Raw genomic sequence first — 19,044 nt, 5'->3', positions numbered from 1 at the left:
ATGAAAAATTGGGTTTTTAGAAATCCACGTCTACAAAAAATTGGGGTTTAGAAATCCACGTCTATAAAAAATTGGGTTTTTAGAAATCCACGTCTATAAAAAATTGGGTTTTTAGAAATCCACGTCTATAAAAAATATTTTTTAAAAAATCCACGTTTGTGAAAAATGTTTCTTGATTTTTTTTCAAAAAATATTTTATTTTTTATTTAATTTTTTTATGAAAAATATTTTATATTCTTAAAAAAAATCCACACGCCTTATTACAGAATTTTGTAAAATGTCCAAGTGTAGAATTTTTTTAAATGATTTTTTTTTTTTAAATGCACGTCAAAGAAAAATATTTTTTAATAAAAATGTACGTCTTTGAAATATTTTATTTAATGAAATGTAATGAAATGTAATTTAAAAAATCTTATGCAAAATATATATATTTTTTAATCCGGATTTATTTAATAATTTAAAATGCCCTATTCAAAATGTTTTTCTTTTTTCAAATCCTCGTTGATTAAAAATAATTAAAAAAAATCCAGTGCAAAATATTTTTAAAAAATCCACATCTATCAAAAATATTTCATGATTTTTTATTTTTTTAAATATATTTTTTAATTTCTCATTTATGATTTTTTTTTTTTAATTTTTATTTATGAAAAATATTTTTTTTTTAAACCGACGTCTGTGAATAATGGCTTTTTTAGAATTCCACATCTATGAAAAATATTTTTAAAAAATCCACATTTGTGAAAAATATTTCTTGATTTTTTTAATGAAAAATTTGCTTTTTATTGTACGTCTAGAAAAATATTTTTTATGAAAAATATTTTATTTAGTCCATATTTATATTAGGCAATTTTCCTTGCGGCAATTGTCAGTTTGAGGGAGAGAGAGGTGAGGTATATGGTACCCTTTGGCCTCTCAACACCCTCTCTCACCGACAAACTGACAATTGCCGCAAGGAAAATTGCCGAATGTAAATATGGACATTGAAAACTATTTTTATTTATAAAAAATATTTTCTTAAAAAATCCACACGTCTATTAAAAGCATTTTTTAAAAAGTCCAAGTGTTGAATTTTTTTAAATACACGTCACTGAAAAATATTTTTTGATAAAAATGTAAATATATATTTTTATAGGATTTAAATAAAATATTTCAATTTAAATCCTATAAAAATATATATTTTAAAAATCGTATGAAAAATATTTTTTAAATCCACGTTAATGAAAAATAATTTAAAAGATCTTATGAAATTTTTTTTACATCCGCATTTATCAAAAATAATTTAAAAAAAAAATCTATTTAAAATATATTTTAAAATATCCACGTTATTGAAAAATAATTTAAAAAAATACCGTTCAAAATATTTTTTAAAAATTTACGTCGATTAAAATCATTTGTTAAAATATCCATTTCTATGAAAAATATTTTTTAAGAAAATCTAGGCCTATGAAACATATTTAAAAAAAAAATCCACTTCTATAAAAAATATATTTTTTAATTCACACTTATGTTATGAAATGACCATTTAAAAATACATACACTTTACCGCTTATTTATAGTTAATTAACGAGTTAACAATTTATATCTTTTCTTTGCATTCTACTTAATACTGTGTCAAAATTTCGAGTTTATATTTTGAGAACTCGAGAACCTGAAGTTTGACAAAGATAATCAGTAGTGCGATTCTCTAACTCATTTTCCGAGTTACCGACAAAATTCGTATAACAGAAAAATGTTCAATCCATGCTTGATCATGCATTGAAGTGTAGTACTTTTATCTTTCTAAGTTGAGAAGTGAAAATTCAATAGTTAACTTGAGTAAATGAGAGATATGTATTTATTATAGTGAAATGTGATGCATACTTTTAGGGGCAATTTTTAAATGGGTACGTTATCGCCATTTTACAATAAATACATTTAAGAATAGCAAGTAATTTAAAATTTAATAACAAATATTCGCAACTAAAGCTCATCAAAATATATTAAATTTAAATTTTCCTAAAATATATAAATTTCCCAGCTTAAACGTTTTTGAGTTCTGAACTTTTATGAACTTCAAAAACCAATGATGGCTAGAAAGATAGACAGGCTTTCATCCAATATGTATATGGACGTATGGCCAATATTACTTAATAGATACATACGTGTACATATATTTGTATGTAAGTATGTAGCTACCAGTAGGGTTGTTCTCCTCTTTCTCCGATATTGAGGCATACATCACTAAAAAGTCTGCTTATTGTCTGCTTTGTTATGACTTGGTCATTAGTTGTCTTCAGCGTTCTCTTTCTTCTTGTTTGAGCGAACAGAGAACACAGGAAACCAACACTTTTCAAACTCTTTTTTGTTTTGTTATTTGGTTCATGGTATTTTAGTTTATTTATTTTAGAGTTTTCAAGGATAGACAACAACATAACAACAAATTCCAAACATGGTAAAACATATTTAGGTTTCCTTTCCTCTTTTCTTCTTTTCCTTGGTGTAAAGAAGCCACAAAGTTGTTATTTTTGTTTTGGCGCGCTTTTTCAAAGACCAACAAGAAATGAAACCGCGCCATCTAATCTCTTGCTGGGATGTTGCTTGCAACCAGTGTAGCCAATGTTTCGCTTTAGTGACATTCGATGTCTTGTCATATAGATTGAGTGAGTGAGGAGTGTGGTAGTTGGTTGCAGTGTATATATGTTTGCGTCTATTCTATTTTGTTGTTGTTGTTTTTTTTTTTTTTTTTGAGGTTTTATGCTTAAATACACTTTAATTAAATGAGAGATAATTAATTTTAAGTTTAATCGGAAATTCCATTTAGATATTTTAGCCAGTGATTGATGTACTTTTGACAACATTTGCAATGCCGACGCTTTTTTTTTTGTCTGCATTTGGTGTTGGCGTTGCGGGTTTGTGTTGTGGTTGTTTTTCCATTAAAAATAGCCTAATTTTTAAAAAGGAAAGGAAGTCTGTGTTTGTTTCTAATTTTATATTATATCGAAAAGTCAATAAATGAAAGGAAAAAGGGGATTGTGGTTATTTGATGTAGGTCGCGTTCGGTTTTTGCAGAAACTTTTTTCGTTGCTTACTACACCATATGTGAAAGCTAGCTAGGTTATATAAATAATGTGGAGGTGTATTTTGTTTGTTTAGAATCCCACATTGTAGCTTTGAATTGCATGAATTTTGCAAATTGACTTATTATCCATTTTCACCTCCCCATCTTTTACCACATAAGTGTCTGTTATTGGAAAGTAAAATGAATAAGAAAACCAACCAACAATGGGGCGTTACTAGGCGTTAACATGTTTTTATTTGCTACAATAATCATATCATCTGAAAATCACAAATGTTATTTCCTCATTCCGTGATCAATTCAGCAAGTTTTTTTTTCATGTCATAACTGAAAAACACTTGAAAAAGAAAGAAAAAATCGTTTTCATGTTTTCTAAATATGAAGTGATGTATTTCAGAATAGAATATACCCTACAAATGGCAAAACAGGATACAAATTTGAATAAAACTAATAGCTGAATGGGAATATTTGGTATGTTTCTTTACTTATTAAAATGGTAAAAGTGGCAAAATATTAATTTTGGTAACTATCAATTGTATGCTCTTTTGAAGTAAGGGAAGGATTTTTGAGCAAAAAGTAGTAAGACGTTGAACCTTGATAAGTTCATTAATTTAAAATCCCATTTTTTGTATGGACAATTGAATTTTAGGATCATCTTAGCAGCATTTAATGATAATGTTATTGCCTCAATGCAGGTACCGGCATTTTATTTACCCACGAGCAAGCAAAAAGAATTTCTCTCTCAACTCACATAATTCCACCCATTGAAAAATCATGCACTCACACAATGACACCCCTAAAGTATGCAATAGAAAACTATGATGCCGATACCGGATACATAACTTACTAGTCTACTTTTAGACATTTTTACCTTCGAATAAATAGTAATGGTTTGTTTATCTAAGACGATTCGAAAGCAAATTCGTTCGCATTACAAACTCCTGGTATTGTATGAAATGTTTGTTTGATAGGAAATAAAAACAATTCAAATATTTTCCAAAAATTAGATGTTGGGTAGTAGTTGGAAAGAATTTGTATTCGAATCGTCTTAGTGAAACATGCCATAATATAGCCTGTATCTCTAAGACGGGTCGAAAACAAATTCTTTCGAACTACGACCAGCTTCTCTTTTTTGAAACATATTTTATTCATTTTTTTCTTTAATCAAATAATTGTTTTACAATAGAGAAACAGGTCCATCATTTTTGTCCATCGAGTATCTCCTTCCAACTCAAGGTATACTAAAATTTAAACCTTTGTCGACTTTACATCTTTATGGATGCTTCTTTTTCTATATGGAGCGTTATTTTAAAATATATTGTATTAAAAATTTAAGTTGAGGAAAACCCCATTGCATAGCCTATTTCTCGATATTCTCCATAACCGAAGGTTTATTTATATTTTGAGAGGTTTACAACAGCGTCAGGCAAGAGAGCGCACACTTGCTTTCGGTAAACGGTTCTCTCCACACACACAATTCAACTTATTGAAAAAGCATGCACTCACACCCCCACACCCCAAAAGTATGCAATAGAAATAGATGGTGCCTATCGCTGGTTTACAAACAAACGACAACATTTCCGAATCCAATATATGATGAGGCATAAAAGCATACTTTTGCGTGTCGTGTTTTATAAATACCCCGTAGGAAATGTTAATCTCTACTGACTTACTACTGTAGCACTGGTGACAATAGTGCTACTGAACGATTGTGGACAATTCTTGGTATTTTCCTGTAGATATTTTATATATACGTGTTTTTCGAAATTCACTAGTGAAATTGGAACTAGAGTTGGGTAAATCTAGTTCCAAATAGTTCCGACACCAATACCATCTTAATTTTTATGTCTTTCTAAATACTTCCTAGACCGATATAATTCAATGAACCTTTTAATTTGTGATTTGTGATTTCACGCGGTTTCATAGTTCTGATCTTTTGAGTTGATAAATAAAATCTCGAGAGTTGCTGGAGGAATTAGGTAGTTACGGTACTACCCAACTCTAATTGGAAATAATATGCCAATAGTTGCTAAGGGACCATCGAAATTCACTAGTGAAATTGGAACTAGATTTTTAAGTCTATTTGGAACAATATATGCTGTATGCATAAAAGTACATTTAGATTAACGAAATCCACTGGATTTCAAATGTCAACTCCATAGCGTAAGATAATGGACTTGGTATATTTTAATAAATTGTATATTTTAAAGCAAAGATTGTTGACAAAAGTATTCGTAATAGTTCGTGGTGACATGTCGACCCTTAACCCAGGCTTCCTACTGGGTAGTTAAATCAAATTTATGTGTGTGTTTTCAATGAGCTTCCAATAAATGGCTTACTGTGAAATTAAAACAAAATATGTATTTTATGAACTGTTTTGCAATACAATTTAGGATTTTTCAGCTGCTATTTCAGCTATTAGGATATTTAAAAGTCTTAAAATATTAGTTAATTCAATACCCTCATACTATTTTCCTTTATATACTAGCTTAACGATGCTATAAAAAGTTAACAATTTGTTCATGTATTTTAGGAACTATTTTGGAATGGATTTTACGAATTTTTTTATATTATATATTCAGTTGTTAGGGTATTTAAAAACCTTAAAACATCAGTTTATTGAATTCCCTCAAACTATTTCGCTTTCTATACTGACTTAGCGATGCTCACTTCATAAAAATGCCGTGTCAAAACATAATTTAGCCACTTCTTCTTCTTCACAACTAACAATGAATATTTCTATTGTCTAATGTTTTGTTTTTGCCAAAAAGCCGAAACGAATTGGACAAAAACACCCCATGTTAAATAAGGAACTTTCTTTCAAACGATTGTCTTTTCAAACTTTTGTAAATTCTTCTTTCTTTCAAAGAAAGCTAAAATTGCCAAGTGTGTCTAGGAAAAGAGGAAAATAATCAAACAAAAAAACACAAAACCCCATTTAAATGCCACGAGCCTAAGCGATTTCGTTAATGTGGAAAAATTTACATTTTTTCTCGGTTTGAGGTAGGCTGTTTGGTTTGTAGCTGGCAAGTGAGTGGTGGGTACAATTTACCGTTACATTTTTCATATGTAAACGCTTTTTGCGATAGTTTTTGTTCGCTCGTGAATTTGCATTGTTGTTGTTTCTGTTTGTATTTGATTTTCTATACTTTTAGGGGGCGTCTGAAACGCGTTGACTATAATGAGGGGGCGTTCTAATAAAAAAACAAAAGTAGCAACAATCATAAATGTAGCTTTTTTGCCATAATGCTCACATTTTGCCTTACTATGTGCCACACAAATGTTGTTTATTGCCGCCTAGTAAGGGGTGGGGAGGGAGGGGAAAACGCTACTATTACTACACATTTGCCAACAACTTGGTTTACTACTAGTTAGTTGTTTCGTTTTACTGAATGTTCGTCCGGCTCGTCTGTCTATAGGTGACGTTTATGTTTAATATAATCAAATATGACAGTTGTTATGATCTTATATGGGAAGTATGTTGTTTTTTTTTCGCTTTGAGCTGTTTATGTAAGCAAGCATGTTACCCAGACAAGAGTCAGACTATGTTGGCGTTTGAAATATTTTGCTGAGGAGTTTATTTTCCTCTGTTCGTATAGATTTTTTTGTGGTTTTATTTTTTTGTTTTGGGAATATTGACAAATGTTTCATAATTTTGTTTCTTCTTCATTATTATGATTATTATGAAGGCTACTAAGGGTTATTTTTTCAACATTCGTTGTGATTGTTCTGGGTCAGTGGATCTTTCAGAATTTCCAGGTAATAATTGGGTCAATATAAATTGCAAAAGGAATATTAGCCAGTTATTGGTACATGTTCTTACGGGACGTTCGCTTGAAATAATATTTTGTCAACATAATATACAATTTCAAAAAAATGTTTAGACACCAAATTCCGCATTTTTCATCCATTACAAGGCATTTTTTTCATAAAAAAATAAATTTTGATGAACCATAATTTTAAATATAATTAAAAACAATTAAAAATTAATGCCTAACTATGTCGGATTTTTCACTCCTTAGATCCTATGCCTATTTTTATATATCAGACAAATTTTCATTTAGTTGATGACTTATTTTATACTTTAAAATTACATTCAAGATTTGTTTTAAATTCCAAATTATTTTAATTAAATTTTTACGATTATCCAAAAAAATATAGTAAACCCCCTAAAGTATGCTTTGAATTTTTACTTAATATCATTACTAATAATTTCCTTCTTCTACCCAAATAAAACAATATAAAATTTTACAAAATGACACTAATTTCCATTTCTTTTGCATACTTTTCACAGCCAAACATAAGTTTAACAATTTAAACAAAATTAACAAAAATTTAAAAATAACTATGTCGGGGTTTTTGCTCTTTAGTTCAAATGCCTATTTTTATATTTCAGAATAGTTTTCATTAAGTTGATGCCTTATTTTATACTTTAAAATTACATTCAAATTTTGTTTTACATTACAAATTATTTTAATTAAATTTGTACGATTAACCAAAGATGTAACCCCTAAAGTATGCTTTAAATTTTTACTTAATATCATTACTAATAATTTCCTTGTTCTTCCCTTATTTTTTCAGGCACTGTCAATGCCAACGGCGAAACAAAACGACAACGGACCTCATATACCCGCTACCAGACACTGGAACTTGAAAAAGAATTCCATTTCAATCGTTACCTGACCCGTCGGAGACGCATCGAAATTGCCCATGCCCTCTGTCTGACTGAACGCCAAATAAAAATTTGGTTCCAAAATCGTCGCATGAAATGGAAAAAGGAACACAAAATGGCCTCCATGAACATTGTGCCCTATCACATGGGTCCCTACGGTCATCCCTATCATCAATTCGATATTCATCCGTCACAGTTTGCCCATTTGAGCGCATAGGACGCGTGGCACTTTTCGGGTACTGGTTAGAGGCTCAATCAGTTGTATCAGGAACCATATCAGGCGGCAGCAGCAGCCGGTTATCAAACACAGAACGCCCAAGATTTGGGCGGTACTGGTGGTGGGGGTGTGGGTGTAGGCGGTGTGGGCGTTGTTGGTGCTTCGGCAGCGGCCGTCGGTGGCGGGGCAAATGCATTATTTGCCTCGGCGGCGGCAGTAGCGTCGTCAGCAGCATCAAATGCCGATTGTGTTAAATATCCCCAAGAATTCTGATCTCAAGTTATTATTGCGCCACAACAGAGGTTAATGTCAACGGCGTTGGCCCAACTTGATGATAATGTGGCGGCGGCCAGCAGTAGTGGTGGCAGTTGTGTGGAGGGTGCCATACATGATACGGATGATGGTGTTGGTGCTGATGATGAAGATCAGTGCTATGCATCACAATCTCATCATCACCATCACTCCCAAGATATGAGACAATTACCCCCACAATTGTCACAACATCATCAGCAGCATCACAGTGGCCATAATGACGAACTCTGTAAACAGGAGACTTACGATTTAAGCGAAAGTATGGTACATACTGGACTCTTAAATAATGCCGTCACCTGTTTACGTGGTGGCAATGATACGGAGATTAGTAGCACAGCTGGAGGAGGTGTAGGTGCAGAAGGTGATAACCTGTATTGTTGCTAGAACAAATTCCCGCCCACCAAAAAACGCACACACACATCTACCCCTCATCGCCACCTAACCCCCAACAAATACCAATGACATCAGCCGCTGTTGTTTGTTTGATGAGAAATATATACTCACACATACATAAATAACTCAAGAATATTCAAGATGTGATCAAAATTATATCATCCAATTTATGAAGTTCCGAATACAACTGATTTGAGCTAAACGTATGGCAAAGGCAAGCTTTATTTCTTTCTATCCACCCAAAATGAACAACGACAGACAACCAGTGATAAAAACAAAATATGAAACAGCTTAAGAAATTTGTTTGATTTTTTTAAATTATTTTGAATATTCTTTGAGAAAAGCCGAAAATGTTATCTTTTGATTTAAAAAAGCATCGCTTTTCATATTTTGAGGGTGTTTGACTGCACAACACAAATAAAGCTTGTTTTTGTTTGGTTTATACTACTGGCAAAAATACTTTCATTATGTAACTTTCCTCTGATTTTGCTTAGTTCAAATATGATAAATATATTTTTATTGAAATTTTTTTTAAAGAAAATTTGTTAATTTTTGTAAATTTATTTGTTTGTTTATTTCATCAACCGACCGTCCAGTATGATAGACCATTTGAATCCAATCAGTATTCGAAAAGAGCCTTAGTGTTAATAGTTTTAAGTTAGTTTGTAAATTATTAAGTACATATATAATGACGTAGAAGAAGTTGATGATGATGATGATGTATCAGTAGAAGAAGATTCTTTATCTTCGTTCTTCTTTTCAATAGCTAGCTTCTAAGTTTTAGTTCGTAAGTTTTTACGATAATAAGTCTTTATTTGTTTTCTGCTATTCTATTACAAAATTCACGAGGTTTTTGTTTCCACTAAATTATCATAGACTCACACCACCAACAATTTTGGGCAGCACTTATAAAAGATTCTTTCATTTTCTTTATTTTCTTGGTTAATGTTTTTGTTGACATTATCATAGACACCCACCCATCACGTAAACTACAGCAGTGCTTTTAAAACTATTACCTTTTAACTATTGAGGACGTTATGATATTATTTAATATTTTTATTGCTTTAATAAATATTCTCTAGAAAAAAATTTCGTAAATCCAAAAAAAAAAAACCATTTTATTGAAATTTTAATTTAAATTTATCTAGAAACATTTTAAATTTTTTTCGCAATTATTTTTTACTTCAATGCCAAACACGTTATTCTAAACCTAAATTGGTAGTTCGAAAGGTAGACATTCCGGGTGACTTTGGGCCATAATGGCATGTTTATATTCTAGCTCATTACCGGGTTAATTTTCTTTATAAGGATTTATTTGGCGTATACCCACTGGAATTTACTTTTGAACCCCAGTCGGTTTATAAAATTCGGCTATATGTAAACGTACTATAACTGAAAATAATGCCGTAATTAGATAAAAAATGGTTAAAGACAATTCCTTGAAACCTCGATGACCAATTATGAGCTTAGCATTGGCGAGTGAGTATGAGTTATGACTGTTGTCTGTAAGAATACATCGGTATTCTTACAACATTGTCTTCTACTCTGGTATTCCGTCATATTGCTACTCAAGTTCAACATTAAGAATCAATTTCTTAATAACTTCCAGTTCGAAAGTTGGATAACTTTTTTGTGATAGACATTGCTTATTACTGCACTCCTGATGGCCCTCTTCTTTCATTTTTATATTCACTCGATTGACATTCTCATAGCCTTGATTTTCAAATTGAAAGTCAATCTCTGTCAATTAGACTGCATGTTGGATATATGTTGCAAGCGTAGGAACATAATATAAGGGGTCGATTATGCATTACCTCTAGACTTGAGTTGCGTTGTCAATTGAAAGAAAATTCTCTTAAAATTTTCATGACATTCACCAGCAGGAAAATTTCGAAACAAATTTGGAAAAATTCGTGATGCTTGATGCGAAAATCGAGAACTTTTCGGGTGTATGTTTCGTTATTCTTAATACTTTTACCCAAATTTCTGAATCTTTATAGGAAAATAGAATCTTGGATTGGAATTTCTCGATTATTTTTTATTTGAAACATTTGTTGAATTATACAAAGTGGATTTAATATTTAAAAAATTATAAATACAGTCCTTTAGGTCATTGACAAGAAGGTTTGGTTGAGTTTTTACTCTTCTTTTATTTTTCCAATATCTGGATTGTCATCGTCAATCATCCTCAGGGATATTTTCTTGCAGAAGATCACATGTGCTGGTCTAATGTCACCATCAAACTTAAAAAACGAGCTAGAGCGTGAACACAAAACATTTTCTTTGCCTTTGCAGTTGTTAAATTCAACACTGAACCGAAGTTCAGGAATTTGGCTCGAGAGAAAAAACAAACCTAAATTTCCCGTTAGAGCAACGGCGTCCAGACTAATTCCATCAATACTCAAACGTGTGTATATTCATGGGTGAAAAAACAACAACCAGTATTCTGTAACTCATTGGCCAGTAGGCCTATTCAGTAACACTTTACCCATTGTTTATTTTACAACAATTTCATTTGTTTATTTTATTGTTGTTACAAAAACAAAAGAAATTTTAATAACTTTTCAATCGATAAAAGTTACAGGATAAGCCTACAGATGACGTTGATCATTTGTTTTTGTTCACGTACACTGTGAGTGTAAGAGAGATAGGGACAAGAAAATGCAGAAAACAACTAAGTGATGCCCGCAGAATACTGTCTTTGCAAAGAATCGTGCCCCTGCTTTAGAGTGTGTGCAGTTTATATGGCAGATTTCCGGAAACAAACGCTGAAAATTATGCTGAGATTCTTAAAAGAAGTCTTTCTGGAAATTGTTTCAAGTTGTAAGGGAAATTTAGAGAAATGGGTAAATTTTCATATCAAACTTCAGAAAAAATCTTACATAAGAGACCTCTTTTTGCTGGGATGATACCAATGACAATGTTCATTCTCTTTGAGTATGTTATACCCCGTCTGCACATAACCGGATTAACCCAGTGGGTTTGGGTTTCAAATTTCAATTCCATAGCGTAAACGTCAAATAAATCCTCATAACGAAGGTTAACCCGACAAAAAGCTCTAGTGCAAACGCCGTTTTATTTTCGACATATGGCTCATACGGTCTAGCGTTGAACGTTGTCCATATTCTCCGTCTGCGCCGATTGCTTCAATAGATACTAGAGATAAGCAAAAGGGAGTCCATAGCCGAGATTGTTTTCTGTTGTGTTTTAGTTGAAAGCAGGTGCTTCCTTGGCGAACTTCCTGTCTGTGACTACTGAACTTGTTGGGTTTTAACTGCTATCCGCAAAAAATTTTTCAAAGTTTTTATATAGCCGTTTAAGACCTTGTTTCGTGTGAAGTGGCTCGCAGAAGGTACATTGCAAGAACTTTGCAAGAATATCAAACTAAGGCATGGCTTGGCCGTTGAGGGCTATGAAAAACGACATTGTAGTCAGCAAACCTGCTTCTCTAGTATTTTCTAAAGGATTGATCTTAATACCCCGTTTGCACTGAACCGTATTAAATAAATCCACTGGGTTACAAATGTCGATTTCATAGCGCAAACGTCAAATAATTCCTCAATGCCGTTTAAGGTACTAATTTAGATGATGATGGACTTGCACTTTGCACATTGACCATTGACCATAGTAATTGATCGAGCTTATATAGGGGTTTTCAATAAGGACTTGACAATTATTTTTAAATAAAACTTAGCCCATTTGAGACAATTCACAAAAAAATATTATTGTCTTGAAGTACAATCAAAATATTTATGAATATAACTCGACTTAGTTCATATGACCATCGCGGGAACATTTGCATCTGTCAATACTTTGGGGCCAATTTTCGATGATTCAACATTTCAGCGGAAACGGTCGCTATTTTCCCGTTCAATGTTGGTTCTGAGCTCTTCCAACGTCGTCGGATTGTTGGTATGACCAATGACTTCAAGTAGCCCAAAGAAAATAGTGCAGAGGCGTGAAATTGCACGAATGAGGCGGCGTTTCTTTAAATAACTTACCCATCAATAAATCGATTGTAACGTATGCTGTGTGGCTTGTCGCTCAGTTTTGTTGAAATCACATGTCGTCCAGGTCAAAATCCAATTCAGATCAAAAACACACAGTGAGCACAGTGTGGTATGTTGCCGGCATGCTAACCGCAACAACTCTGTTGTTTTTGGTGTATGAAGTGTTGACCCATGGACCAGATGTGGAATTTCACCTAACCAATAAATTATATATTTAAATTTTTGACGAACATTTTATTATTTTACATTTTAAACAATCGTATCATTGAATACCTCATATTGTCTTGGGGTATAATATTAATTGCCACCAACCGTGTTAAAAATTCAAAATTCGAAAAATGTCCTAAAGATTTTAAATATTATTAGGTCATGCACTAATAGGTTAAATACATGTCCTCCATCCAAATAGGAATTTGGCTGTGGCGAAAAATGAGCAATGACTCCTTTTCTTAATAAATTCAGAACTACGTAACTGTTTACATCAAATTGTGGCTTTGGGGTGCTGGATCACGGACTTAAAGCCATGTTTGTGGTAAATGCTATTAAAAATCCCTTCTGGCAATCTTTATTTACGATTGCATTTGAAATTATAATTATCATAACGTTCTCAAGCATATCTTCTTTATATTTATTACTTTCTTTCAGCATTTTTGTGTACTTAAATTTATATTCAAAAATTATTTATTGAAATTAAAAATTACATTTTCAACATTGTTTTCATATTATTTTTGTAAATAGAAAATCAATTCTCTTCTAAAGAATTCAATTAATACAACACTTTAAAATGATTTTATCGTTAATTAAATTGGAATTATTTTATTGTTGTAATTTGTTTTTAGTTATCCATCAGACAATGCTTTATATTTCTAAAAATATTTTTTTTTCATTTTTAAATTATTTAAAAACAAAATTAGCATAAAAAATAGTTATTGAATATCCTCCAACAAAAGAGAAATAAATAAAACAAATTCGGAAACACAGGGCCGATTGTCTTTAGGATGTTGTCGTTTTTTGTTAATGTTAGTATAGATTTTCTTCAAATGCAATATTATTATTTTCCTGAAACAAAACAACAACAACAACATAGTGATAAATTTATGATTTTAAGCTATACAAAAAACAAAATTAATTTGCAATAGATTCAAAATACTCCATTAAAAATTAAAAATATAAACAATACACAACTTTGTAAAAATGTTAATAATTTATAATACAATTTTTTAGATTTATTTTAGAATTTTAAATATTTTTAAGTAGTTTATATTTATATAGGAAAAAAATTAAAAAAACACACACACAAACAGAAAAACAAGAATATCAGGTTTAAACGTTGTTTTAATTTATAGAGATAAGAAATTCGAGAAATAATGGAAATAAATTTTATTTACTACATACAAATATTTAATTAAGTAACACCGAAATGAAATACTCAAATTTCATGTCCCAGATGTCTATACAACTTAAAACAGAACTTTTGTTACCTTTAGCATAAAACAAATTATTCTCAACGAGACCCCTAGAAACTAAAAACTAAACGTACATATACAACTTTATAGTTAGAGCTCTCGTAATAAGGAAAACAAAACAAAAATTAATTTAGATTCATATAACTATTATTTGTAATGTAATATTAATATGCAATAAGGTTAGTGCATCATTTACAAACATACATATGTTTCATTATATATTGTGGATATAAAAAAGTACTTTTTAGTTATACGGACAAACAAACAAACAAACAAACGAACTCGAACAAACATAAACTTAGTAAATATTTTAGCACAAATTTCTTGTTTTCTTATTTTCTAATTAAAATTAATTAAACCATTTTAATTTATATAGAAACAGACAAAACGAAAAGAAAAAATAAAACATTATGGGTATCTCCCACTCGCTTTTATGTTTTAAGGCACCATAAGAACAATTTATACATATTTCTAATAAAAAAGTAAAACTTAAAAACAAACTCCTTCGAATCCCTTGTTTAATTTCCTCTTCTATATTTATTTTGTAATAAAGAATGAGAACAAAACAGCATATAAATAACTATATAGCAAAATTAAGCTGCGCATTCCATGTATAAATAAAAAGAAACAAAACATTTTTTAAACAAATTTCATTCAGTACATAAGCAAGTAAGTGGAAGATTATGAAGAAGAAGTAAAAGAACACATTATCATGTTTATTGTAAATGTATCAAAATTTGAAAACGAAACTCATCGCAAAACATATACTCTTAATTTAATTATATATTAAATAAATTAGTAAACAAAACAAAAATATATATATAAAAATTTTAATATAGTTTCGCAATATGTTACCAACTATAACAAATCCTTATCATAATAATAAAAGAACAAAAAACATACATATGTTGAAAAAAATTAAATAAAACAAAATGAAATCAATAAATATCAATGTTGTGTTTGTTTTTAGTTTTGGGCATTTATTAGGAAAGAGGAAAACGAGTGCTAAAACAGTAACTGATATATCTTCCGTGCAAAAAGTGGTCAGGTGGTCAAGGCCAAATACCGCCTGTGGATATTGAAGTTTTAACCACAATTTCTTAAGTGGTAGAAACTTCCTTTAGAAGACTTTTATTTTGGTATAGCTACCTCATATCCCATTCGCAACTAACCGAATTAAACAAACACACTGGGTTTCAAATGTCAATTCCATTGCGTATACGCCAATATAAATCCTCTTAAAGAAGGTTAACCCGGCAAAAAGCTCTAATGCAAACGGCGCACAATGGTTCAGGAATCGATTTTCCTGACCAAAACCCCAATTTTTTGTTGTCACCGATTGTTAACCCATACTTGGCGTTCGATTTTTCGAACTTCTTTTCAAAAAATTATTTATGGATGAAAAAGGTTAAATTTTAAACAAGTTTTGGTAGATGTATAAAGTCTAATCTGTCAGCAAATAAAAAAATTGTTCCCTTGAAAACCCCCCCTCCCCTCCCCCTCGATGTTAAGGGTAGATTTTTCAAACCTATATTTTTGGATACTTTTTAAATTTTAAAAAATTATAAAAAATGAAATTAAAAAAGTAATCATGGGGAATTATTGCCAATATATGTAGCCGTTTCACAAAATATAGAGAACTTGATTTACATGCGCAAGCGCGACTTTACAGATGTGCAGAGTTGACTGTTCGAAATTTTTTTAACCTATATATCGATGGGTATATCAAAACGTGGAAATTTACTGACAAATTGCGGGGAAAAGTTATTATAGCACCATATAAGACTAAATACTAAATTTCAACCATTTCTAAAGGATAGTGCGGCTAAAATCCTGAAATACCAATCTTCAACCATTTTTTCATACAAAAATGGTGAAATAAATCGATAAAACGGCAAATAAATCAATTTTATTTTATTTCTATACATATAGCTTAAGCGCCAGTGTTCGAAATTTCGAACACCACTTTCCGGGAAAACGAAAAATCGGAAAAAATTTTTGAGTTGATTTTTGACATCAGTGGGTCCTAATTACCCTAAAAAGTCCTTTGTTTTTAAAAAATAAATAAAAAATTTGTCTCGGTACGATATGGGTTAATTTCTATATGAGATTCGATGGTAAACTTTTTGGAACTAAGGAAACCAAACAAGTAAGAACGGCGTTAAGTTCGGCCAGGCCGAACTTGTTATACCCTCCACCACGAGTTGTATTAAAGTAAAATGGAACAATAACAAAATCGTTGTTATCCATAATTTCGAGAAATAACCGGTAATCTACCTTGGGCCTAATTATGTGATTCGATTCGATCGAGAATTTACTCGTGAATAAGTTTTCGACACGAGAAAAAAAACGGCATGATAAGACTCGATCGAAATCACTGATCGAATGTTTCGAGAGTAACCGGTAATCGAACTATGTGTTCTTTGGGGAAAGTTATGAAGGTAGACGTCAAAAAATGTGTTTATTTCAAATCAAAAACTAAAAAACAAAATTATGAATGAAAAAATGTAAATATTTGTGGAATTTTTTGAACAATACATTGAATAATAATTTCGGAATGAAGTTGTGCTAAGAAAATATGAAAATTATTAATGTTTGCAAAATTGTTTTGTCATTCTTGTTACAGATTGCTAATACATCTACCTTAATAATTCTCTCTCAAAATAAATGAGAGAATTTGGTGGGTGTTTTGCATTAGCCTCTCTGAGAGAGTATTTCCTTTGGTAAACAACGGGGGATGAACTATTTAAAATGTACTTTATTAAAAGTTGTTCACCTATAAAATAAAGCCTATTCATATTAAATAATTTTTTGTTTTGCAGAAATGCTTATTTTTTCAACTTATATTTTAATGACTGCAATCACTAATTTTTGGTTAATGATATGTAGACATCGGATTTTAGCATGTTTTTTATTTCTTATCCGATTGGACTCAAATTTTGGATCTAGGCGTTTTGGGGGTCAATTTTTCGATATTTGGGGTCATATCAAAAACATGCAAAAAATATGCAAAAAATATGCAAAATATATGCAAAAAATATGCAAAATATATGCAAAAAATATGCAAAATATGCAAAAAATATGCTAAATATGTAAGTGTTTTTTTGACGAAAATCGTCAATTTAATTTGGAAAATCATCAAAAAGGCGTTCTAAATTAAGTTTTTTGCCGTTTAACATAGTTTTTGCAGATTTTTATGTTATTGAAACTCTCCAGATATTCCGCCGCAGCAATAAATCAGGACTAATAAGACTTAAATCAGTTTTCACAAGGTGAGAAAATGTCAAATAACCCAGCATTCCTATTACAACATAAGTTGCTTTCTATACAAATGTAGGTAATGGAAAAATTTCAAAAACTCGATAAGAAATGTCAAAATCAACGTGTCCAAATATGGTGATACTTTCTACTCGGCCATAATTGTCTAGCAGAAAAACAAAGGAGCTAGAAATAGTCATCGCAATTTTTGTTTAGATAAAAGCGGAATCTTTTCTAGTTTTTGAAGAAGGGTTTGTTTTTTAGCACAAAATGGGAAAAAGTACTAGAGTACCATTTACGATTCCAGGTTCCGGAATATAACTATAATTAGAAGTATACGTTTTGAATATCCACATATAAGGTTTAAATATATTTTTTAGTCCTTTATTCTGTATATACAGACATAAATTGGCAATTTTTGTTCTTTGTGGTCAAAAAGCTTCTTTAGAAAAATGTTCTAACTGCCGCTTTAATATTGATGACATGGTTTAAGTTTAATGCACTAAAAATACATAATTTTATATGTATATTGTACGCATACAACCGGTTAATGCAGAATTGGGAAATGTTCACTCCTCGGCGAAAATTAATGCATTATTGTTATACCCATCCACGATGAATAATAAGCAAAATGAAGAACACCCAATGATTAGTGCAAAATGACATCAGTCAGAAAAACCACACAATAGCGTGGTTGTGGTAAAATAAGTCAAAAACCTTCGAATTATCTCTAACATGGCAAATCCACTCACATATTTCTGCTAGAAAAGCATTTGGAATGATAAAAAATATAGTTCATTCATTCCTGCTACAGGAAAACAATTTTGATAACACAGTCGAAAAGTCATAACCCTTTTGCATATACAATTAATTAACTTATACCTGACCGTGTACGCGATAATTTGTACTAATTATTACAAATGCTTCGAATTTTGACAGTTGTTTAATGAAGAAGTTGCTGTGAAAATTGTTTCAGCAACATTTAGTAAAAATTATCGAGTACAAGGATATAACACCTTTTATAACACATTAGTCTTGTTGTCTAGGATATATATAAATATATTAAGAAAATTATTCGCCGCAATATTGTTATTAAAGTTGCCAAAGGCACTATACACCTAAAAGGTAAAGATTTCAAGGAATATTATTTTCCAAAAAAATGAAATTTCACATCTGTCCCGTGTTTTGCTTACATCCTGATGTAAACTTTAAATCTGATTGGCTTTTTCTGTAATTTGGAAAAATTGAATCTTGTTGAATGGTAAATTGGTAAAAGGTAAGGAAAGGAACAAATACGGGCAATGCCAATAAAAATATCCGGATTGTCGTATAGAAAAATCTCACTATTTTTTACACGTAGAGCACTTTTTACTTCTATATTTCATTTAAGTGTTCGGTATTAGCAATTACAATTTAAAAAAAGTATTATTATATAACTACCACGAGTGATTTAATCAAAGGAAATAATTTATTTTCTTTACTATTCGTTAATCCGGACAATTTGATTATTCGGATACCGCCGAAACCTGTGGTGTAGGGATTGTCGAGATTATACTGTGTATATGTGGGCAATATCCAAATCTGAATGGATTCTTACCAAAATAAACAGGCATCGCGCTAGGGCCAAAAAATCTCCAATTTTTATGCGAATTGGTCTATAA

General features: G+C 30.9%; 1 protein-coding gene across 3 annotated transcripts in view; it reads left to right on the top strand.

Annotated features, from left to right (window-relative positions):
• Positions 1–9,180, top strand: part of Scr (homeobox sex combs reduced) — an 89,869-nt gene extending 80,689 nt beyond the window's left edge. For all 3 annotated transcript variants that reach the window (XM_073958718.1, XM_073958716.1, XM_073958717.1), the window contains one exon: positions 7,637–9,180. In XM_073958718.1, coding sequence (XP_073814819.1) covers positions 7,637–7,944 — 308 coding nt within the window. In that variant the 3' untranslated portion in view covers positions 7,945–9,180. The remainder of the gene's footprint in view (positions 1–7,636) is intronic.
• Positions 9,181–19,044: the final 9,864 nt, after the last annotated feature.

This window comes from Musca autumnalis, unplaced genomic scaffold (genome assembly GCF_047663935.1).
Source record: "Musca autumnalis isolate F117 unplaced genomic scaffold, ASM4766393v1 scaffold_1, whole genome shotgun sequence".
In the NCBI taxonomy this organism is placed as follows: Eukaryota; Metazoa; Arthropoda; class Insecta; order Diptera; family Muscidae; genus Musca; species Musca autumnalis.
Note: the sequence above shows the minus strand (reverse complement) of the source record. Positions and strands in the feature narration are given on the sequence as shown.